Genomic DNA, 25854 nt, shown 5'->3' on the forward strand with positions numbered 1-25854 from the left:
TAAAAACCAATTATTTATATTTTATCAAATTTATCACACAACATAAATCTAAAAGATACATTTGTAATTTGCTTTCACGAGTCTCAAACAATCAAAACAATGTTTTACGATAAAATAGCTTTACAAATCGTAAAATTAGTTTGAATGATACGTCATCGACATTCGCCGTTACATAACAAATTGAATTACAAATATTTCGACGCTCATCATTTACGCGGGAATTACAACACGGCCCTATATTGTATTACAGATCACGCGTCATTAAGTACCTACCCGCCAAGAATACCAGAGAGTAATATCTGTTACCGAATCGGTATTCAAAATTGATGTTTCACAGACAACATAGTACTTCTTAAAAGGATTGGCTACTGTGGAGAGTAGAAGCAAGGAGTACCAGCTGTGTTGTACCAGTGTTTTAAAAGATGTCCGCTCAAAGGAAGCCAATTAAGGTGGCGTCATTGTAGCAAGTGGGAGGATTTTAAAACAGCTTAAACTACCACACTTCACTCTAAAACTGCTATAATCATATAATTTCCAATACCTACACTAGCGCTATTTCGATGAATCTCCTAAAAATAGCTTGCTGTATACAGGCAGACACTTTTTCATGCCCTTATACAAGATGGTGCTCCTTACATCTACCCTCCATATTGGTTACGCAAAATCGTTCCACAGATAAAATAACTTTTTTTTTTTACATTACAAACAATGCCAAAGCCCAGTTTTTTATAGGTTCAATGCGACCAATCAGACGATACGCGTCCTTACCCTGTATAATGCCTAATGACTCCCTCGGTAGCCTGAATAAATATGTATACATAAATATATTTTCCTTATGGTCCTGATTTAGTCCAATAGATAATGTGTATACTAATCACAACCACTTTGATTTGAATGTTTGAGAGAACAGAGAACATGCCACTTTGTGTCCAAATTATTCTTAAAGTTTCATCTCGCGCTTATTGTCAGTGACCGCATAAGCTGTATGGTTCAAAACCATTACTAGTGCTAAAAAAAAACTATAATCTACCCAAAACAATCAATTTGGGAATGTAATGGCGTTTGTAGTAACATCTAAAAAAATTTAAATACTAACCCAATGAGGGCGATATGCAAATATCGACTATGAACTTCACCACACTGATGATAATTTTATCAAAGTTTGCTGATATAATTAATTGTCTTTACCATAATCAAGTAATCACAGATTCCGACTACACATTCACAACATGTAAATACAATGCGAATGCTCATTTATTTTTGTTAATTACATATTAATACTCAAAATGAAACAAGAATGAATTTTTGTGACACACATTCACCTGTATTTTTTTTTCAATATACACATAACAAAAAAAATTATAAATTACATTTTTGTAAGTCGAATAATAAACTCAATTTTTTGTATCAGATAAAATTGAATTTCATCTAATACAAAAAAAAAAATAACTGTAACACCAATTTTAGAGTGAAATATTCACTATTAAAATTTCAATTGTAAAAACCAAAGTAATTCCTTTCGTAATTCGTAACACTGGGAACAAACTCTGACAATGGGAGGGGGCAGAGAACAATTCTTATTTAGAAATGACGTCACCCGCCCAAACGCGACCTACCTTCACTCCGGATGACGTCATAGGGCAAAAGTGGCTAGCTAACTATAGAGTACTTATACTCTAAAAAACGCAGTCATTAACCATGAAATCATATCGACGGGTGAAAAGCTAATTGGTTTAAGCGACATTTTTGCAACTTTACAGGAGAGCTATTTAAAGTTTAAAATTTGGAAAAAAAAATCATAACAAAAAAACTTCTTCAGCTATTTATTTGAATGGAGTAAACTTAATTGAAGTTCAATTAGAAAAATCGAACTGTTGATGTTAATCTATACTAATATAAAGAGGAAAGATTTGTTTGTTTGTTTGTATTGAATAGGCTCCGAAACTAGTGAACCGATTTAAGAAATTCTTTCACTGTTTGGAAGCTACACTATTTCCGAGTGACATAGGTTATAATCTTTTCTGAAAAAAAAATTAGGGATCCCTACTAAAACTCCAATAATGTAACCCAACGTGTAAAAAAATTACCTAAATATTCTTTACATCCCGTGCCCTGCGAAAATTATTGATGATAGAATAAAATAATGTACTACGACTTTGTAGAACACATTATCATTTACAAAAAGTGTCGCGACAGCATACGTCTAACTATTATGTTTGTGCCGCAATAAGTGTTCTTTTATTTAAAAAAAATAAAACCATGTCAAATATCGTTAAAATTTTTGTTAAAGACCCGAGCGGAGCCGGAGCGGGCCGCTAGTATCAAATCAAAACGCACCTCTAATTATAAAGATAAATGGCACGTATTAAGCAAAATTTCGCTTAGACCAAATTCTCTTTCACCCTTCTATATATAGTGATCGCTTTTAATAGATGAACTGATATGTGTAATTTTTTTATTTTATTTTTTTTTATTGCCTTTGTAGGCATACGAGCGTACGGCCCACCTGATGGTAAGTGGTCACCGTCGCTCATGGACGTCAGCAATGCCACGGGCAGAGCCAAGCCGCTGCCTACCATACTCTCCGCAAGCCTCGTTTGAAGAAGGACATGTCATAGCGCTTGGGAAACACCGTGGAGGGGAGCTCATTCCATAGCCGGATGGTACGTGGCAAAAAAGATCTTTGGAAACGCACTGTCGATGAACGCAGCGGTTCCAGATAATATGGTAATAATAATTGATATGTGATGACAGTTTTAAGTCAATTAACAAATAATTTAATTAATCACTAAGAAAACTATCTGAATACCTCAAAGACCTAAAACACAAAACTAATACAAGGCACTGCGGAAGACACGTGTAGAGTAGTAGTACTACAATAATAATGATAATAAACTTCAAACATATTTCAGTTAAAATATATTTTTATTGAAACAATTATTTCGGTTAGCTCCGGATTAATTAAGCACAGAAGATTATTGAGTCTATCAAAACAAATAAAAAAGCTTTGTCGAATATAATAACTAAGTTTGCTACAGAATTCAATTACTTTTAACTTCATTATCACTGAAAGAAATTCAATTATTTAATAGTAATTTGAATTCATTATGATTACATTTTTATGGATTAATCATGCAATTAACATTACATGGCCTATATGATGTGACTGCGGCCCGTGGGCATCTTCCCTGTAGTCTAACAGTGAACGGACGTACACAAGTCTGCTTAATATTTAATATCATCGAATTGTAAACCTTTGTATTTAGTACTGTCCAGTCAATTATGTATGATACATTGTCTATAGTCAATTGTGTATGCTACACTGTCTATAGTCAATTGTGTATGCTACACTGTCTATAGTCATTTGTGTATGCTATACTGTCTATAGTCAATTGTGTATGCTACACTGTCTACAGTCAATTGTGTATGATAAACTGTTATAGTCCATTATACATGATACATTGTCTACAGTCTACTGTCTACAGTAATTTTTTTCCACAGACCATATTGTTTTCGCTTTATTTGCAGATAAATAGTATTGTCTATTAACCATTATCACTATTGTACTAAAATAAAATCAGCTGCTTCAGTTCAGAGTAAGTTCCAACTTCAATGAATGTTTAAATTTTATGCATGTCGGTACGTAGTATGTGCTCTTAATTATTTATCAAATTGAAAATTTATGCGACTGTGGTTGGCACTACGGAGAGAGCTTGTAGAGACTCACGCTAGATGGCGCGCGGGTAGTTTTATTTTGTTAATGCAATGCTCCTTTGAGATTGTTTATAAAGTATATTTTAACTGAAATGAGTGTAGTACCGGCGCCGTGGGGCCTAGAGCTCGTCCCTGATGTCGTCGCCGAAGTCGTCGGTCTGTTGGTCGGTGTCGTCGTAGTCCTCGGACAGGTCGGGATGGGCGGGCGGCGGCACGCCCCCAAAGCCGTACGGGTCCGGCCCGTGGACCTGGGACACAGGCGACGTGTCACTATGGGAACAGGCTAGCGGTTCTAAACCGTTGTTTTTTTTTACATACCTATTCTAGTAACTTTTAGGGTTTATTCTAGATTGACCGAGCTAGTAGGTGAGCTCATGGGGCTCAAACCGGGAGTGTTGCTAACACTGGCCCTAGCATAGAATCTACCTCCGGATCGGAAACGCGACCCACTGAGAAGATCCGACTAGAAACTCAGTGGGTCGTGTCTATGGGTTAATTTACTCGTCGAGCCCTTCGTCGCAAGCAACGGGTTCGGCGAGGACTGTGACCGGTGCTTGTGGTACCTAAAAGCACCGTTAGTGGATCGGGAGGATCCGAAATGACGTGTTTTGAGCGACGTCGACTGTTTACTATACGGTCCGCAGGATCGGGAATGTAGTTACCGGCGGCCACAATGAGAGGGTTCTCGTGTCGTGTCGCTTTATCGAAGTGGGGATAGCGTAAAAGTTAACTCAATTTTGTATGCAGTTGGAACAGCGCCCCTAGCGGCAAAAGTACGCAAACGATCCTATTCCATACAAATATGAGTTAACTTCTACGTTACCGTGAACGTTACAAAACTCGCACCAAGCACACTGAAAGTGGCACCTGCGACAGAGAAGTTGAGAAGTGCGCGTTTGGGATGGTATGGACATGTGATGTGACGAAATGACAATGAGGTTGGTAAGAGAGTGTTAACTATGAATGTGGAAGGGTATAGAGGAAGAGGTAGACCTAAGAAGAAATAGATGGATTGCGTGAAAAACGATATGTGTAAGAGGGGAGTGAGCGAATGGTATATGGTGAGGAGTATGGAAGGAGAAAACATGTTGCACCCACCCTAGATGACTGGGAAAAGGGCAGGATAATGATGAGTTCAAGTCGTCGATGATCACGTGTGCCCACGGACGCACCGGCTGTGGTCCGGGGACACGTGTAGCGAGGAAATGCTACTCACCTTGACATACTCCTCCTCCATTTCTCTGGTCCAAGTCGTGTCCTCTTCAGTGGGTAACATCCACTCCTCGCAATACTTGGCGTGGTTGAAGCATATCTGTGAAATAAACACTCGTTAACAACTGATTTCTTAATTTAAGATCCACTAGTTAATGAATGAATGATTTATTTTCAGGCAACAACAAGTTCATATGTGTACATAGTATCATTGAAACTTAAAATTAACAAAACCAATCACATAAAAAAGTTACATTTACTAAAAATAATTCTCAGTTGAATACATTTCAAATATTCCATTCAACTGATACTTGCTTCGAACCAACTATTATTATTATTATTTATATTTATTTAAAATATAAATAATAATAATAATTCGCGCGAGTAAGTACCACCGCCCTGCCTATTTCTGCCGTGAAGCAGTAATGCGTTTCGGTTTATTATTATTATTATTATTTAGTCCGCAAGTGAACCATGGTACAACGGTTCAAGTACCGACAGTCATAACGGTCTGTTAATGCCTTCAGGATGCTGTTAGGGCTGACCCAGACCCGGCCAATCAGGGATGTGCACCTTTTCCGCATGGTCGTAAAGAAACAGTCGACTCGTGCCTCGGCGAACATTCCCGACGCGCTACAGAACCGAAGCAGCCCCAACAACACCCTGAACGCATTGTTGTATTGGACGCGTAAGGCGCTGTACTGCTTTTGACTATAAACTGGTATTTTTTAAAGTTTTTTGTTTAGTAATTATGTTTAAATACGAATTACATATTGGTAAAATGATGAAATATGAAATAATACTTTTCGATCTTACCGACAGAATAATAAAAAAAATATGAACTGGTTAGTTAAAGAAAAAATCAAAATTATCGATAAAGTTGATTATTGAAAACACGAATAAAACAACATTTTCTGAAAATAAATCGTAGCTAGATCGATTTATCGTTCCCAAAATCCCCTGTATACTAAATTTTATGAAAATCGTTGGAGCCGTTTCCGAGATTCAGATTATATACATATATATTTATGTACAAGAATTGCTTGTTTAAATATATAAGAATAACCTCTCCACAGTGTGGTGTGTTGGTGATGATCTAAGTGCTCGGTGTATTTCTTTAATATGAAAATGCATCTTTATTGTGAAAAAAAGCTTGTAAGTGAATTATTTAGAGCACTGCCAAGTACTAGCGTCAACTTTATCCGCGTGCTTCTAGTGGAGTACAGACACCTCAATGCTAGAGGTCACGTTTGAGGTCGACTAGCGCTTACTGCTGCTGCCATCTATTGACAAACAGTGAAAACAATTACCATATAGGTATCACCGGATGTATCTTACTAATCCGCTTCTATGAGCTCATCCTTTATCTATATATTTATGTATCAAAATGTAAAATGTAAGAAATTCAATGTAATTACTGGTGGTGGGACCTCTTGTGAGTCCGCGCGGGTAAGTACCATCGCTCTGCCTATTTCTGCCGTGAAGCAGTAACGTGTTTCGGTTTGAAAAGCGGGGCAGCCGTTGTACTGTTAAAAGTGAGACCCTTACAACTCACGTCTCCAGGTGGGTTGCGGCATTTATGTTGTAGATGTCTATGGGCTCCGGTAACCACTTAACAACAGGTGGGCCGTGAGCTCGTCCACACATCTAAGCAATAAAAAAAAAGACTCGGCTGTATAGACAGATATATACAGGGTGTTAAAAAAAACCAAAATTCATTGCCAAGCAAAACCATTAGGGCTACCCGCGTCTTAAAACACGAGCTCCCAGTATCGAAAACGTCACCCCTTACAGCGGTGACGTCATCACTAGTAGCGACTCACCTCGCGTTCCGCGTCCGGCATGACGTCATCGTCGGGTCGCTTCACGTACAAAGACGTGATCTCGTCCTCGTTGTCTTCAAACATACGTTCGCACTGGAACGTGAATGATAAACCTATTTAAAGAGCATCAGTGTCTATGGAGGGTGGAGGTAAGGAGAACCGTCTCTGTGCGTGAAAAAGTGTCCGTTAAAATCTGCTAAATAAGGGTGGCGCTACCGTAGCAACGGGGTAAATTGAAAACTTTTTCTATAACTTAAAATAACTTTTTCTATAACTTTATTAGAAAAGTTTCTTTATATTCGAACATTTTTACTCAGTTTAGGCACAGGTTTTCGGTTTTATCTCTTAACAATAAGACACTTCTCTTACTGTCGAGTCGCGGAAGCTACTCTGTTATTCGAAGTACTCTGTGGATTTCTTTAGACGAATCATAGAGGGTAGGGGTCTGTGTGTAAAAAGCGTCCATTAAAATCTTCTAAATAAGGGTGGCGCTACAGTAAATTAAAAAAAAAGGCGCTAAAAGTTATTAGAATAAGATAGAAAAATAAAAATGGACGAAAGAACTGCTAGCACTATAAAATCACAAAAAGTATCTTATTTATAGCTGATAAGAAAATGCAATCGATGTCTCCACGTTTTACCACAGCAATAGTTTTAGGTTATATTGACGAAATTAGTTTGGACTACGTAAACATGTGAGGTCTTGTATATTACACTGTCACTAACTACTCTAGTCATTAAATATATTAAATTTCCTAACTCAGCATACTTCAATCAGTTAACAACTGCTCAATTCATATCATACACTGTGCTTATGCTAGCGCCATTCTGGAGGATTTTTGAACTGTTATTTAGTGCTTAAAGTGGGACACTCTTTCAAGCTTCTCCCATATGAGACGGTTCTCCTTACCTCTACCCTCCACATCAGTGTCAAAATCAAACAGATAATCCATATCAATGTAGGATTGGTAAGAACGGAACGTATGAAAAGAGTGTGGAACGGAGCGTTAAGATGTGAGTGAGAGAAAGCTATGGAGGGTAGAGGTAAGTAAGGTAAGAGGTAGATAAGGTACATTAATTTCTAAATTATTATAACAAGATTTTGGAACAGTGAAAATTTTATTTTATGCACTGCGATCCCAAATTCTACATCTATATGCAATTTTTTTTCCCTACCTAATCTCTGGCAGACTTAGTAGACTGGTAGACTATGATGAAGTCTTTAAGTCTAGATTAAATCAAACTGAAACATTGGGTCGAGTTATGCTTCCATTTATTTTTGTTAGCCTATTCCAGCTACGCCCTAATGGGTAGGTGAGCTCACGGGCTCAACCTGAGAGAGTTTGCCTAACAAGCCCTAGCAAGAGCAGTGCTTCGCTGTATCTACCACCGGATCGGAAACGCGACCCACTGAGAAGATCCGGCGAGAAACTCAGTGGGCTGTGTTATGGGTTAATTTACTCGTAGAGTCCTTCGTCGTAAGCGACAGGTTCGCCGAAGACTGTGACCGGTGCTTGTGGTACCTAAAAGCACCGTTAATGGTTCGGGAGGATCCGAAATGACGTGTTTAGGGCGACGTCGACTGTTTACCATTCGGTCCACAGTATCGTGTATGCTCTCAACCGGCTCGCGAGATGTTTGTTAGTATAATATATTTATTTAAAACTAGCTGATCCAGCAGACTTCGTAGTGCCTCAATCAATAAATAAAAAATCTAAACTTTGGTATAAAATAAACATACAATAGGAATCCATCCGACGGGAGACACATCAAAGGAAAAACAAAATTGTTCTTTTTATTTAATTCCGAGCATTTTCATATTTATCTACCTTTTAAACCTTCTTTGGACTTCCACAAATAATTCAAGACCAAAATTAGCCAAATCGGTCCAGCCGTTCTCGAGTTTTAGCGAGACTAACGAACAGCGATTCATTTTTATATATATAGATAGATTGCATTGTACACGTGAATACACAGCTGTTCTATAGTTTAGCGTTGTGTAGTTTAATAAGTGAACCTACACCTACCCTCATGGCGACTGTTAAAATAAAACAAAAAGCACCGTTAACGGATCGGGAGGATCAGTAATGACGTCGGCTGTTTATATAGAGCTTTTTTATATAACTCACGTAATACTCCAAGCTTTTGTTCAGGTCGTCGTCGGTGACGAATTTGGTCTTCGAGAATTCAGGGTTCATGCCGCCCTCCTTGGTCATCAGCTGCATTATCGTCAGTTTACCGGTCGACTTGTAGTAAACGCGGACGTAGTCATCCATCTTTTTGCCTGTAACGCATCGATGACGTGTTCAATTGTCGACGAGTAAAATCTTCTGCGCGGAAAGGAACGTACTTTTTTTTAAATGGGATTTTATGACCTGGTAACTAAGACCTTTAAGGTCATGTCTTATTTTAATTTATATTCTTACTTTTACGAAAAATAATATAAAGTGAAATGAAATGAAAATGATTAATTTGAGACATTAATCCACTGGGCTAAAATTAAATGAAATGAGATGATATGGGATGAAATATAATCTCAGTAAAATGGTGGTCATTTACTAAGATTTTTTTAAGTGGACTTTTTGGAGGATCCCGATAAATTACGTCCAGCGGCTTTGTTTAATTTTCTCACATTTGTGCACTTTCACAGATACTAAACCACCATTATTACACATTTAAACCTGAAGAAACACTAAATAGACAAAATAAAACAAATCGCACAGCTTCACTACTCGCGTTCCCGCCAAAAAGTCTCCAAAGGAACGTAAGCATCAAGAGTTCGAGTGGAATTCAAATTTTGATACTTTTTAGTGAAAACGTGAGGAGCGAAATTGGATGAACGGTTTCTTTTTTTTTTATTGCCTAAATGGGTGGACGAGCTCACAGCCCATCTGGTGTCAAGTGGTTACCGGAACTCATAGACATCTACAACGTAAATGCGCCACCCACCTTGAGATATAAGTTCGAAGGTCTCAAGTATAGTTACAACGGCTGCCCCGCCCTTCAAACCGAAACGCGTTACTGCTTCACGGCAGATATAGGCAGGGTGATGGTAATAGTAGTTGTTTTGTTAATTTAGTATTTCTTCAGGTTTAAATGGTAATAAGGTAAGGTAATAAGTAATAATAGTGGTTTATTAACCGTTTAGCATCTGTCAAAGTGCACAAATGTTCGGAAATTATACAAAGCCTCTGGAATTAGCTTAAGTACGTAGGGTTTTTCAAAAAGTCAACTGAAAGAGTTTGAGTAAATAAATATAATACTATTTTACAGAGACTTCGTTTCATCCAATATTATATCGTTTCATTTAATTCCCCTTCCAATAATAATTGATTAAAGTCTCAAATTAATCAACTTCAATTCATTTCCCTCCATTTTATTTTTCATGAAACAGAATATACAAAAGATTAGGTCGTATTGTGTGTATACCTTCGCCTTTCCAGTTTTAAAAATGGAACTAGTACTACTCAAATTTTGATAAATAAACAATGCATCAGACATCCATAAGTTGCAATTTTGTGTTTCAAAGTAAATTCATGATGACATTTGCGGTTTATTTGACATTCGGAGACGCGCGCGATGGAAAATGATATAAATAAAATATTTAGCCATTACATTATTGACGATTTCAGAGGCACGCAAAGGATATATATATATATATATATAAATACTAGCCGTACCCGAACGCTTTGCTGGGCATTTAAAATAAACATTATTATTTCTCACCCCCCCAAAGATTCTCACCATTAAGGCCCCCGCAACTGGTGTAGGGAGTCCAACACTCATCTAAATTTAATATTAGCCTATCCATTAAGTACATGTATTTTCTACATGGATACCAAGTTTCAAGTCAATCGGATGCACGGTTCAGTAGTCATAACGGAACATCCGTAAAAACCACTGTAGATTTATATATTAGTATAGATATAGATTAACTTAAGTAAAAAAAAAAAAAAGCGCAAACATACAGATCTCATCAATAAGTTCAGAAATGTAGACCGCAGACCGATGAGCGGGCACTTTCTGCTGCATTGTGTTGCCATCTTTGTCCATTCTGAAGTTGCCAACCTAAAAATAAAAAAAATTATAAATTTCGTATTAGATTCTATTGGCAACATCACTGGCGTTAATGTACAGAGGGACTTTTTGGCGGGAACGCGAGGTGTGAAGTTAAACGATTTGTCTTATTTTGTCTAGTGTTTCTTCAGGTTTAAATGTATAATAACGATGGTTTATTAACTGTTTAATATCTGCGAAAGTGCACAAATGTGGGAAAATGAAACAAAGCCGTTGGACGTAACCGCTCAGGATCCTCCAAAAAGTCCACTGAAATAATCTCAGTAAACGACCACCATTTTACTGAGATTATATTTCATCCCATATCATCTCATTTCATTTCATTTCATTTCATCCCAGCTGATTCATGTCTCAAAACAATCATATTCATTTCATTTCTTTACATATTGTAATTTTTCATAAAAATATCCCCTCATCTCATTTTAATTCATTTCATTTCATGCTATGCCATTCAGCTTCATTTCATTTCATGCCATGCCATTCAGCTTCATTTCATTTCTTAATGTCACATTTCCAAAAAAATATATATATAAGATTAGGCTGTATGGTGTGATACCTTCGCCTTTCCATTTGGAAAAATAAAACTATGTATATATCTATCTATCATAATGTACAGAGAGAAAATAAACTGTCCTTGAGGAGAAAGAGAGAGAAAAAACCGTTCCTAAGAAATGCTGTATGTACCGCAATCTTGTAAACGTTTGTCTAATGATATTTATTTATTTATTTATTTATTGCATATATGGGTGGACGACCTCACAGCCCACCTGGTGCTAAGTGGTTACCGGAGCCCATAGACATCTATAACGTAAATGCACCACCCACCTTGAGATATAAGTTCTAAGGTCTCGGTATAGTTACAACAGCTGCCCCGCCCTTCAAACCGAAACGCATTACGGCTTCACGACAGAAATAGGCAGGGTTTTTTTTTATTGCTTAGATGTGTGGACGAGCTCACAGCCCACCTGGTGTTAAGTGGTTACTGGAGCCCATAGAGATCTACAACGTAAATGCACCACCCACCTTGCGATATAAGTTCTAAGGTCTCAAGTATAGTTACAACGGCTGCCCCACCCTTCAAACCGAAACGCATTACTGCTTCACGGCAAAAATAGGCAAGGTGGTGGTACCTACCCTTGGCGACTCACAAGAGGTCCTACCACCAGTAAGAAAGTAGTTACTAGCGGCTTTTTTAACCCTACCTAATCATTGAGCCTAAGAGGCTATACCAACTTCGCGGCGAGAAATTCAGTGGGCTTCGCTTCCATATTCAAGAAAACATTGAATACACAAAGAAAATCCAATTTCAGTAATCGATGTGCAGAGGTTTAAAAGCTAAAAATAACTATGCAGACACGAAGAACGTACAAACATCCTGTTACCATAGTAACACTTACAATACCAAACGAATCGCAATCTGATGTGTTACAAAAACGCGTCAATTAAATTAATTTATCTACATAAGCAACAGTTCCATCAAAAGACACCTGGAAGCTGCTAAAGGCTGAGCGTCACTGCCCATTCCTGTCTTTTGCTGCTGATTTGAATTGTCCTGGACATGTCAATACCGATAGTGGCTAATTCACCTGTCAGAATGTAACACACGACAACGTTTTGCCAGAGAAATGCCACAAACCGGCATTTGCATAGGCATTGCAACATGAATTGTCTAATAACAAGTCGTGCTATACTATTCCTAGAAAAAGGATGCCTGCATATCCATATCTTCCTTAGTCAAACTCACGGCGAAGAGATCGACATGCGAACTAACCCATAGACGCAGCCCACTCTGGTCGGATCTTCTCAATGGGTCGCGATTCCGATCCGGTGGTAGATTCAGCGAAGCACTGCTCTTGCTAGGGCCAGTGTTAGCAATTCTCTCAGATTGAGACCGTGGGCTCAACCGGTCCGTCCATAGTTGCAATGGGCTTAAGAGTCTACAGGGTCCCAACGATTAGATAGACGAAAAAATCCACATCTTTACCATGGTGTCACGAAACATACATCAACATTAACAGTGCCAGTGGGCTCCATTCACTATTGATAGCCACTGCAGAGCACCCAAACGCAGGGATCTGGTACTTTCCACAATGCAAGACAAAAGACGATATTTGAAACTACCATGTTCACAACAAAATCATATTTAAGTTATTAAGTAACATTTGGTTTATCTCAAGATATAGGTTCACTTATCTGCGACGAAGGCACACGTAACGTTATGTTATCACCGATTTTATGGTAGCATTAACGTAACCTTGCGATACACATGTGGCGATTACAATTTTTCTTTTAGTACCCTTATGAATTGCATGAACAAAAAACCTTGTCATTTCGTCCAATACTATCCGGCTGTTAGTGGTTTTAGTCATACAAAATTTATCGTCGCTCCTAACTGGAGGAGGGTTGCTAAAGATACGACAACAATGGAAGATGCTATAGGAGGCCTTTACCAATAGACACACTGAACTGAGAGACATTCTCTAAAATATACAAAAATTAAATCAACAGTCCTAAAAGCTCAGGATAAAGGGCTCATTAACTGATTTACAAGATGCAGGGTGAGAAGGAATCCCCAGTTGGGAAGGCAAAAAGGCTTGACGGTGGCCTAAATACAATTTTGACAAATAAGGTTAAAGAAATCTGTTAGCACACTTCACACAGCAATGAACAAAAAGCTAGGAGCTGGATGAGGTGGCTCAAGGCGTGCCTTACGTGCAAGGCGTGATTTAGTGCCGCAGGTGGGCTCCCATGCCATTTTTTGAATAGCAATGCTTTACTCTATTAAGGCACACTGTTAAGGTGGTACCGGTCCTTGCAGTTTTACAATATACTCTATCTACAGTAAAAACATTCCTTAGAGGATGGATGGAGAGGATAACTTCTTAGAGGATGATGTAGTTGCAAGGCATCGACCCCAAACTAAATGTGTTGATGAAGAGCATTTCGATATTTTTGAAAATCCTAATGATGATATCAGCATGTGTGATATTTAACATGTGTGTTTATTGATATTTTGAGTTACACTTCTTCTTTTTTTCCTATTACACTGCTGGGGTGTAGAACTCTAATCAAATCCTTCCCTTTACATCGGTCTTGGGCAGTCTGTTCTAGCTCCTCCCACGTCATGCCCAAGACGGTTAGCTCCTGCTCCACCAAGCGACACCCAAGTTTTTCTGGGACGGCCTCTCTTCCTTTTGCCAGACACTTTCCACATCAGTGCTCTATTGGATAGGTGGGTATTGGGCTTTCTCTATATGTGGGTATTCAGTATTCAGTTGGTATGGGTTGGTATGAGTACAAAGATGAGGTACGATATGCCTGAATTGGAAAAGAGGATATGCTGCCACAATACTATTTAATCAGGTAAGAGCAAAAAGAAGAAAACAGGAAACACAACAGGCACAGCATAAGTTACTACCGCATATCCCACACAGGCATGTTGGATATATGTTTTTATCAGTATTAAAATTAAAATCACCTCAGTAGCAAAAGTATGGTATAGTCAGCTGCTATGTACTTGACGAATGTGTTAGTCAATATTCTAAATATGTTTGCTTGTCTTGAATCAAAAACGGTTGAAGTTTTGAGTAAAATTGAACACATAGATAACATTACCTACATTAATATGTAGGACAATGTGGGAAATGACATGATCCAGTTAAGGCTCAATATATCTTCTAAATAAATATTACAGTATATTCTCTTGTGGTTCGTGTTTTAAGCCAACTGGTTGTTTATGGAACAGAGAGTGACACAAGTAACTCTTTATCCAAGGAAAATGCTATGTAGTTTATTATTTCTGGATTACAATGTGAATATTTGGAAAAATAAAGCTCATAATTATTCATTATACTTCATTTTGAAACCACACTTTGTACTGGAGAAAGTTATGACTATTTTAGTGTGACTGTCAACATTTACTTGAAATATAGTTATAGTGAAATATAGTAGAAACAAGTTATAATTAAATTATTTTTTTCGTAATAATTTTAACTGTCGTGCTTAAGTTTTTCTCATATTTTAGATGCTAAAGGAAAGATTCATGTTAAATTTGTATAAGATTATTTGAAAACATACAAGCAAAAATTTTTAAATGTTTAACAAATTAAATCAATCTTGAAAAATGTAAAAGAAAAGTTTTAGATGCAGATTTTTTATATTTTTATTTTAAAGTTTAAAATTACTCACATCGACTCTTTTCCATTTATCTATGCTTTTTATCACCTGGTGAAGCTCCTCAAACGTCGTCCGACAAACTAGAAAAATTATATAATTTATATCAAATAAATATTAAATTATCATATTAACAAAATAATTAAAAAAAACAGAAAACACGTAGTACACACCCAAACATTTTAAGTTTTTAGGGTCGATTCTTGCTGAAACAACACTGAATAAAATCACAAATGCAAAAATTAAACTATTCAATCTCATTTTTGTATTAAAAGTTCTTGAATTCTTCTTTAAATTGCGACGAATTAACGATAAATGCGATGAAAATTACAGACGTGTGTTAAAATTAATCTTTTTTTTGACAATTACACGATCTTTAATATTATTGGCCAGTAGAAAAAAATCAGACCGTCCGTATTGGTCGATGAAACTATTAAGCAATCAATTACAAATGAAACATTTTCGGTATTGTTGGCCTATGGAAAAGGACTATCATATTTTACTGCATTATCTTCTAATTTTTCCTTATTGAACTTAATTTGTCTTCAACATTGATTGAAGAAAACAATCAACGATGACAATATATTTGGTGATAAAGGTGTCAATCTACAGTTTTCGTAAAAATATTAATTTCCTAACATTAAAGCATACAGAATAGCTGCTTAACGTTGCGTCAATATTTTGAAGACTATACATAGTTTATTACATTTTGTAGATATTAGTAGGTATAAAGTATAGGTATGTAATCGTTCTACGGCAATATACTTAAAAAAATGGCAATTAAAAATTTGCCTATCGATTACCTACTACATAAAATATATCATTCATACACAATATGTGTTTATATAAGTACTCAATATATATTATTGTAGACGTATATTTACAAAACTATCGCTTTGCACAGGTCCGCGTGGGTGCAACAACCTGCACTAATGATTTTTTCAAAAACTTATATACCTACAATAGAACTCTTCAGACAATGACATAATTTAAATGGTACAACAGAATTGGTTGATTTTGTGTACGTTTTTTTTCATTAGTAATAACGCGTTTACGTTTCTGAGTTCTCGATCGTCCGTTCTCCGGTTTTGCGTCCTCCCCGCGGCCCTCTGTCCTAGCCCCGGGCGTCAGCCGCCAACCCAAACCAACAAAAACCAACAGTTCGCATTCGGTCTCTGTCGACGTAGGACGTTTGCTCAACGTAATGTTAAATTATTCTATGCATTTGAAATTCTTTAAAATCTTAAAGATACCTTAAAAACGTTTGCTATTACGTCGAGAAGTGACGTTCCTGTGATTTATTCGTAGAAAACCGAGAAATTCGAGCATCCAAAGAGGTGAGTGACTGGTTGTCAGATTGCGTCTGCCATTCAAAGCTAATTGTCTATACCATTTATCTATTTTGTTTTGCTTTATATCTCACCTTTTATAGAAATATACCTACAAAGCACCCTTTGCAGACTAGTTATACGCATTGGCCCACACCTGTTCAGATACCATACGTTAACCTTTTGCCGCACGCATAATTAGACCAATGTAACTTCTATTTATGTAACGTTGCAAAGAATTCTTCTTATCACTTGAACGTGTTATGTGCAGTTAGAAAATCTCAATTTCATAATGGTAAATGGCGCGCTGGCCAGTTTCAGACGACCTGGCAACATCAAGCGCGCTAACTATAACAGAAATAAATATCTAGATGTTCTTGTTATTATCATGTAACCGGCATTTCCCTTTGTTTTCCGTGTGAAATCCTCCTTTGTCCTTCGGTAGGGAGCGCTCGATGCGCGAACGTAAAGGAATTTCGACTCTAGAAAAGCGCCATAATACATTGATGATATTGATATACATTATTAGGTTGGGCCATTCGCTCGCGTCGTCGTTCTTACAGCGCCTGTGTTTGTGCGTATCTACGTGGAGGACGTCAGTGTGTTCGTGGTGTAGTTTGTTTATACAGATAGCTACGGAATTCTCGTCTTTATCCCGTTGGCACGTAACATGAAAGTCGAGCGCAGGTCGGCGTCCTCGTCGCTGTTTGTCTATCGATCTCTGCGGTGGCCAATGGCACATGTCGGTACGGTCGTGCGCGGCCGCGCCTCGGTGAAAGCCGGCCGTTCGCTCGACATTTTACAATTTATGTATAAATTCTACATTAAATCAGCTTTTCAACACTATACCTAATATCTTATCGTTTCATGAATTGTTACGTTACATGCATTGCAGTCACCACCCTTCCCTCTCCATATACAGAAAACCACATGATCTACATTATGTTTTCAAATAAGAAAAATACGCGGGACTGTATGATGATAACATTATAAGATAGATAGTGTTTTGTGGAGCCTTGCTTGGAGCTCGAGCGTCACGGCGCTGCGGGGTGGGGGAGGGGAGGGAGGGCCTGAAATAGAAGCGCGGCTTGGAGCGTGCGACGTGGCAACGTCGCCTCTGCGACCGAGCTCAGTGTCGGTTCAAAATGGCGTCTGTGCGTGATCAATACTGTGATATTTGCGTTAAAAATGTGGTGTGTGTGGTCGCAGGACGGCATAAATGCTACCCTGGATCCTCAGGGTGTGCACCCCACACCCAGCCCGGGCTGTCACCCAGCTCACAGTACGTATTACAAACATATTGCGCCGACACTCATCGCTTCATGTATCTAGGTATGACTACCCATATGATTCGTATGGGCAGAGCGACTGTACTACAATCATGCAGTATATTGATAATACATACACAGCGCAAGCCTTAAAGAAGTTCCTAAATATTTTATTATATTACGGTTATAAATGCCTAGACAAGCAAAAAATGTGTCATCACAACGAAACGAATTGCACCATGATGAGGCATGATGTTGATTACGTAATCCCAGAATAATTTATATTGGACCATGTGCTCGTATTGGAAAGGAAGGTTTGAAAGTAGCAAATTGAGAACTTTATAGTGTTTCTTATAATCTTTTAAATTTGGATTACACAGGTTTAAATATAAAACAAAATGGCGGCATACGTGTCCGTATTTAAGGCGTAGTAGATTAAAGTTGGCAACGTCGCATTTCGCGCGCGCCCTCGCGGTGATTGTTAGTAGGCATGTTGATTCGATAAGAAGTTCCAAGGCTAACAGTTTTCGTATTTCCAATGTTTACAACAATGGATAACTTGAATGCGTGATAATAAACGAATAAGTATGTATTCTTGACGTTAAGAATAATTTATTTAATATCAGTAAAACATCGTCCTACGTATAATAAACACGTTAAAAGGTCAAATACTAGTGAGTATAAGTGAGTAAGTAGAGCAAGAGTATAAGTACTAAGTAGAGTATGAGTATACAAACTAAGATGATTCACTATTTATTAGTTTGTGATGGACTGCTTTTGTTCTTAACTGAGAGACTCTTAACATTCTTAATTTTGACCATAACCTGAACAATATAATATGCTTCTTCAATAAATTAGTTTCTTAATTGTAATCACTTAATTTACAAATGTGTTTCGGAATAAAAACTTAAGGATGAACCTTAAAAATTAAGGAAATCTTTTAACGTTACTGGTTTAGGTTTATCAAATGAAATAAATTAAATCCCTGTGATAGTTATTATCTTAGGCTGTTCACCCAATACCTTTGCCTTTAAAGTTAAGTTTAGGCAGTTAAATAAAAATAAAAAAACTTCATAACAAACATTTGCTTACGCACCGCTTAAATTAAACTACATAGTTATGGATTTCAATCGAAAAACAGACTACACAGTGGCTACCAGTAAATCGTTAAAGAGACTATATTCGATTTTTTGAATCGACATTCGTTATTACGATGTACTTAGAAGTCTGTCACCACTTCGATAAAGAGGCACGACACGAGAACCCTCTTATTGTGGCCGCCGGTAACTACATTCCCGATCCTGCGGAAAGAATGAAAAGCAGTCGACGTCACCCCAAACACGTCAATTTCGGATCCTCCCAATCCACTAACGGTGCTTTTAGGTACCTCAAGCACCGGTCACCGTTCTCGTTGAACCCAGCGCTTGCAACGAAGGGCTCGTCGAGTAAATTAACCCTTAGACACAGCCTACTGAGTTTCTCGCCGGTTTTTTTTCAGTGGGTCGCGTTTCCGATCCGGTGGTAGATTCTGCGAAGGACGGCTCTTGCTAGGGTTCGTGTTAGCAACGTCGTCAGGTTTGAGCCCCGCGAGCTCACCTACTAGTTAAGGTTACGCTGAAATAGCCTCTCAAAGCTATCAGCTTAGGTAGGAAAAAAAAGTCTGTCACAAAAAACAATAAAAAAATACAAATATCTAGTCAAGATTCACTAAGAATTAGGTGGTTGGCTGATCTCATCTTCGTAATAACCAAAAGGTTTAGTGTGGGACATAATATGGAAAGAGCATTGGAGATACAATTCAAATAGGTTTTTTTTTGTCCTACCTACTCTGGTAACATAGGGGCTTATGCCAGCATAACCGGGGAAATAACAACAGATCGTGTACCTACTATGTACTGGTTTGTGCAGCGAAATGTAAATGCGTCGTTGCCATATTAAAAAAAATAGTTCGCGCGGTCTTGCATGAAATCACGTTAATAACTTCCTTATTTCCAAACATAATTTTTGTTTTCATCAGTTTTAGGTGTAAAAAGATTGTTGTGTTTTTAGTCTCGTTACAAGCTTGAAGTATTGCGAAATTGTTATTTAATATGACCCTTTTCTTCGATGTTTTCTCCACAATTGTTCTTTATAACATAGCACTGGTTTTTTTCGACAATTAATGCACAAATAGGGAGATATCCTTCAAGCGGGCTGATGAAACAGGCCCGGTTGCGTTACCACTCAATTCACGTATGTATTTTGATATTTGAGGTCATCAGCGCAAAAGTGGCCTAACCCACATTTTTTTTACATTCAAGCATATATGACGTATATTGGAGTTTATTTAAAATATAATAAATTTTTATGCAAGACCGGCCTATCCATAGTTTCGTCCATAGATAACAGATAGCTTTGTAAACATTATTTTTGCGCGGATTGTTTTCTTGCTTACTCAAATTTAAATTCATGAAAATTCAAACCTAATTGCCTCCATACTAACTATGATAAGCTTAGGTCACTTTTGCGCTGACGGCCTCATTTCTACCTTACTTAAATGCACCGATCTGGTCCGCTGTGCTGGTCGACCTATGTTCAGACTGAATCAAACAAGCCAAACTTCAGAGGAACTTCCGCTAGACCAGTGGTCGGCAACCTGCGGCTTTTCCGCGATATTTCAAACACGAAATATTACTTATTATCTTTCCTCGTAAGAGACCGGTACACATTTTTCAAACACAAGGCTATAAAAGCGTAAGTTAAAAATAAGGCTTTGAATAAATGTTCAATTGTGCATTATCTATATTTGTCTCTTATAGTTGACAAGGTCGCCCACAACTGGCCTAGATCGATCTGAAAATTTCATCAGCCGTTACGGAATCTATGAGGAATATACACCGATTTATATATATCTATACTAATATATAAATGTGCTATACTAATATATAAATCTATACTAGTATATAAATGTGCGCTAAAGTGGTTTTTACCGATAATCCGTTATAAATAATGAACCATGCATCCGATTGACTTGAAACTTGGTATCCATGTAGAAAATACATGTACTTCATGGATAGGCTAATATTTATGAGTGGTGGACTCCCTACATCAGTTGTGGGGATGAGAAATAATAAAGTTAATTTTAAATGGCCAGCGAAACGGACGGTGCTGCTAGTTTTTAAATAAAGATAACGAAGAAAATGTCCGTGTGACATTTCGACTTCACAGCATGTTGTTTTTATTTATTTATTTATACAGCAGGAATAGATTTGTTTTTCTGTTACGCATTTCACGTTTCGATGAGTTTAATACTCTTTATCACTCATTGTTATGACGTGAATGACGATGGATGATGTCAGCTTTGGCTGAGAAATTGCGACTCTGACATCTGCGTACCTCGTATGCAGTTCAATTACATACTATTCAATTAACCTATTTACTGGTGGTAGGACCTCTTGTGAGTCCGCACGGATAGGTACCACCACCCTGCCTATTTCTGCCGTGAAGCAGTAATGCGTTTCGGTTTGAAGGGTGGGGCAGCCGTTGTAACTATACTGAGACCTTAGAAATTATATCTCAAGGTGGATGGCGCATTTACGTTGTAGATGTCTATGGACTCCAGTAACCACTTAACACCAGGTGGGCTGTGAGCTCGTCCACCCATCTAAGCAATAAAAATTCCTTCGCTCTGATAGGTTCTACTCAGCGATCTTTCCTTGAGATTTTTTTTCTTAGCCTAGGGTCCTTTCCTAAGGAGCTATTACAACTATGCGTGGTGAGGTCATGGACTCAATCTGAGGAAATTGCTTATTCTGAGCACTGCTTCACTGAATCTACTATCACCGCATCGGAATCGCGATCCACACTGAGAAGATCCGTCGAGAAACTGGTTAATTGTAGATGTCACTTGTAAGATACTGCCACAATTTTTTTTTATTGCTTAGATGGGTGGACGAGCTCACAGCCAACCTGGTGTTAAGTGGTTACCGGAGCCCTTAGACATCAACAACGTACCTTACGATATAAGTTCTTTCTCACAATAATTACAACATATTCTTATTTCATTGGCCGTGCTACGTACTGAACAATACACCAAAACCACAAGAATAATTAAAGCACCATTGATCATTTAAAATATTTATGTTGATAATAAAATGCGTTTAAATTGAATACTAAACCGTCGACTTAAAAAGCACAAGAAATTATTATTATGCTTAAAAGTATACAAAAGTAGCTAATTTCGATTTGACTCTGTTGATTACTATTAAAGTTGTGATCAATCTGGTGTAGTGGTAAGTGACATGGTCACTACACAAGAGGGTCGCGGGTTCGAATCCCGCCAAGGGAAGATATTTGTATGATAAATATATAAATGTCTTTTCCAGGGTTATGGATGTATATTAAATATATGTATGTGTATAATAAAAATCTTACATTTATATCCGTTATCTGGTACCTGTAACACAAGTTCTTTACGAACTTATCACGGGACCAGTTAACGTGGCGTGATTGTTAGTAAATATATTTCTTAGATTTCTATGTTTAAGTTGTCTAATAATAAAATGAAATGAGTTAAAAGTTGTCTGAAAAACGTTTGCTAACAAGATTTTGTTCTACGCCATTTTAAACAATTGCAATTGTGTTGAATCTACCTTTCGGACCAAAATTATGTACTTACCTTTTATATGAGTAATTGGGGTACTAAAAAACTATAATGCAACTTATAGGTTAACCTACATGGTAGTAATAAATTCGTTTTGATAATCGCACGCCTGATCATCTGCATAAACCGCGTGGTTCGTATTGAGATCTTTTTGAGCGCGACCAATAAACCTTAGAGCTTAGTGCCGAAGCTGATATTGTGGCTCAGTCTGTACCGCTCAACCCGAGCGAACCGGTTTCGGCAAGCGAGCTAATCCGCTCAAAACATGCCGCGCTCATAACTGTCCGCGGCTTAATAATTAAAGGTTTTATCAATTATAAGATACATGTTTCAAATTCCTATCAACGATTACGGATGCAATTTTAACGGTTGTTATCCTATTTATCTATATTAATACTAAAATCTAATTTCCTTTTGTATGTTGAGTCGCATGCGTGCAGAAAAGGCGGGAATCGGACGCGAAACGCCCGGTTGTGCTGTGCCTCTGCTCTCGGTCGCAACTGTTGTATAATTTTAGAGAAAGGAGGTTTGTTTTGGTCCACCACCTCCGCGGCAAGGAGTTTCGTGGCATTTCATATCGCGGCACGTCCGTTTCGCTCGCTATTATTCGGAGGCGACGTTGCCGCTCCGTCCCGCGGCTCCAGCTCGATTATTTGGCTCGACCAAGGCTAGTCGTGAACAGTAGAGGCGGTTCGAGAGCAGTCAGTCTACCGCGCAGCTTGGTGCGCGACGTTTGTCCGAGGGCTCCGCTAGCCGCCCTCGTCATCACTGAGCGCTTCGTATGTGCGACAGAGACAGCGTATAGAGTGAAAGAGATGGCGCAATGGCAGTGTCGCAACCTCGCCCACCTGACCGTGTTGATGCCGCGCTCAAAAAAGTTGCGCCGTAGCGCTATTTGGAAGCGCACGAATGTATCAAGTCGGAGCGTGCCGTGATATTTTATTGTTCCTGTTTCTTGAATTACAACTGTTCTTTTAAAACTCAATTAAATCTTGCGTTAAGAAAAAGAGAAGTCCTTCTTGTGTTCGTCAATAATTATAAGGTACGTATCATTGTGGAATTCTAGATACGGCACTGCTATTTTAGGCAGATTTTATCTCGTTTAGATAAACTGCGGTCACGTCTCACAATCTAGGTTAATTTTTGCTCTAATCAACGTTAAATTGAAACACAGCGGTTCGACAGATGTAATTATTGGTATTTTAGTCGCCATTTTATGCGACGGTGACGAATGCTACTGTACCGTCCTCGTTTCTAACATGCCGAACAAAACCGGACTTTACCACCTTACTCTAAAAGATGATAATCTTTTGAAACCTAAAACCAGATCCGCCAGTGTGAGTAATAATATTTTTTTAGTACATGGAATGAAGACCGTTTTATTGTATTCGAAAAAGGCGGGACTTTCGTATCGTGACGGATTAATAGATTCAAGACTTTTAAATGTAAAAAAAAATATTTCTTTAAATTTACACTAGTGAAAGAGTTTTTACTATATGCGCTTCTTGATAGATGCACAAATAAGAGCCAGTTTTTATCAACTTACAGGATCGGTTTTCAAAACCAGTGGGAGAGTTACGATTATGAGATTCGAAATCCAAACTCCTTTCATCACTTCCTTCCGTGTGTTTTAACTTAGGACGCGTACCTACCTAAATTTCAATTTCAGTTGTATACTTAATTAACAAAGAACATGGACCGACTATTACTAAGTACCACTTCACATATTACCTTCAGCTTACTAATAAATGACTTGCATAGAAATGTTTTTTTTCATAATATACCTATAATGCGTTTACATCAAATATTTACGGCCAAAGATTTTGAACTTGTCAACCAAACTCGCTCGAGCGTGACTCTTACTGGGATGTGACGTCATCTTTGTTTGACAGCCTACTGACGTTATTGACGTTTGAAAAACTATTGTCTCTCATCTCTCATGTCGCATTCGTTTCCGATTTTACATTTAGTTTTTTGGTGTACATTACTGTGGAAGTTGATGTCTCGTCCGTCTTGATCTGAGAGTTGTGTATTTTTTGTGAAACAGATAGTGGTTATTAAGTATTAAAAAGGTTCTTCTTTGTTAAAGCAGGTAAATAAATTTCAACAAATTTTTTAACATTCAAATTACCATAGGAACTTTGAGCGTAACATATTTAATAGGTTAGTACCGAGTACATTTCTCAACCAATTTGTTTGCGAATGGCATTATTTGTCAAAAGAAAATTCACATTTCATTTGAAAAAGGATTATGTATAAATTCAGAATACCTTAATCTTGTTTGTTTCAAAATTAAAACTATATCGCCTCGTGGTTTAAACATCTTGCTTTAAGATCACTAGTGTACATACTTAAAATTTATGCAATAATTAAATTGTCCTTTATAAAATAATTGGAACGTAAGTTTATAGTAAGCATAGTGAATATTGTTTACTATATAAGACCATGCAAACTTTCGATTTGGCGGCAGAATTGTATGATTGTGACGCCATGTGTTTTTAAAATCAAAACACGTTAGCTTTTTTTTTTTTGGTATTTTTACGTATCTCATCCGCCACTATAAAAACAAGTTACAGAAGTAACCTCATGCCGCGTTTTTAGGTTAAGTTTCGTTTGCCATGCCTTTTTAGCTCTGGTTTATCAAAGCTAACTCCTATTAACTTCAAGCTCTCTGATTTTTCTGTTTTATTGTTAACTGTACACTCGCAAGCTAGTTCAAGATCAGTGAATCCTTTAAAATACTTAAATTTATTCTTGCAAACAGCTTTGTAAATCCACTAAATTCTGAAACATGAACATTGATTTTTAATTAAGAAAATCTACTTTCAGCTCTTAACGTGTTCCTTGACATGATATTTGTGATTGATTAGTGTGTTGAGGCCATTTGATATTTTGACAAAATATTGTAATTGTATACAAAACAATTTAAAAAACTTGGGTTTTGTTCAACACTAAATTTTTAGAATTTTTTTTTTTTTGTAGAAATGAAAAATACAATATTAATTTGATTTGTTATAAAATATGTTTGCAGTGATTATATAAATATGACTATGTGCACTACTGATGTTCATGACACAGCATATCTACTAATAATTAAATCTATGAAAATATATAAACATTACACAATAACTTTTTTAACCTGGTGATTCTTTTCAAGATATTATGCCAAATAATAAAATAATAATTTAATATCAGTCCTTAATAAAGCATGTCCAAATTTTCAACTGAATCAGTCATCTTAATTGAAAATAATGTTGAAAGGTTTTATTGCACAGATACATGTCAAACAAAACTGTGGTAATCCCCAATTTCCCGCTGCTAACTTCCATAGGTTTGAGCAGCTGCGTACAAGGGGTATATTATTGTTGCATTCGACAATCATGATTCAATGACACTGTGGTCTTAGGATCTGTCGATGTTACTACATTCAAAACTAGGAATTTCACGGTTCTTCTTGCAATTTGTATAATTTAACACTAGGGAATGCTTTGAGGAATCATTTGAGATGCATCTCTTCGAGATCATTTATGGGGGTACCAAGTAGCTCTGAAGTAAACGCTCTGATAAATCTTAAGATTGCAATCAAAATGTTTTATAGTAAACTAGTAATGTCAATA

The 25854-nt window shown here is 37.4% G+C and overlaps 2 protein-coding genes across 13 annotated transcripts in view; one reads left to right on the plus strand and one right to left on the minus strand.

The window, feature by feature from the left end:
* LOC101740183 (protein seele) lies at nt 1-15375 on the minus strand. Of its 2 annotated transcripts, XR_009975001.1 has the most exons (8): nt 15173-15375; nt 15015-15082; nt 10718-10817; nt 8879-9033; nt 6750-6842; nt 4931-5026; nt 3406-3962; nt 1-3350 (listed from the first exon to the last, which is right to left on the minus strand). XR_009975001.1 is itself a non-coding variant. In XM_004924938.5 (7 exons), the coding sequence occupies exons 1-7, from the start codon at nt 15258-15260 to the stop codon at nt 3834-3836; spliced, it is 729 nt and encodes a 242-aa protein (XP_004924995.1). In that variant the 5' UTR covers nt 15261-15372; the 3' UTR covers nt 1-3833. The 2 variants fall into 2 exon arrangements, 1 of the variants encoding a protein (XP_004924995.1); XM_004924938.5 differs by having other exon boundaries at nt 1-3962; nt 15173-15372.
* A 788-nt stretch (nt 15376-16163) lies between these two features.
* Nucleotides 16164-25854, plus strand: part of LOC101745746 (paired amphipathic helix protein Sin3a) — a 46119-nt gene continuing 36428 nt past the window's right edge. For 8 of the 11 annotated variants that reach the window (XM_038016994.2, XM_038016997.2, XM_062672308.1 and 5 more), the window contains exon 1: nt 16164-16336. The gene's annotated coding sequence lies outside the window, so the exon portion shown is untranslated. Of the gene's footprint in view, nt 16337-17423; nt 17610-22541; nt 23280-23616; nt 24330-25854 lie in introns of those variants that run through there. The other 3 variants (XM_062672294.1, XM_062672296.1, XM_062672304.1) reach the window with 3 other exon arrangements.

The sequence above is a fragment of the Bombyx mori genome, chromosome 2, assembly GCF_030269925.1.
Source record: "Bombyx mori chromosome 2, ASM3026992v2".
NCBI lineage: Eukaryota > Metazoa > Arthropoda > Insecta > Lepidoptera > Bombycidae > Bombyx > Bombyx mori.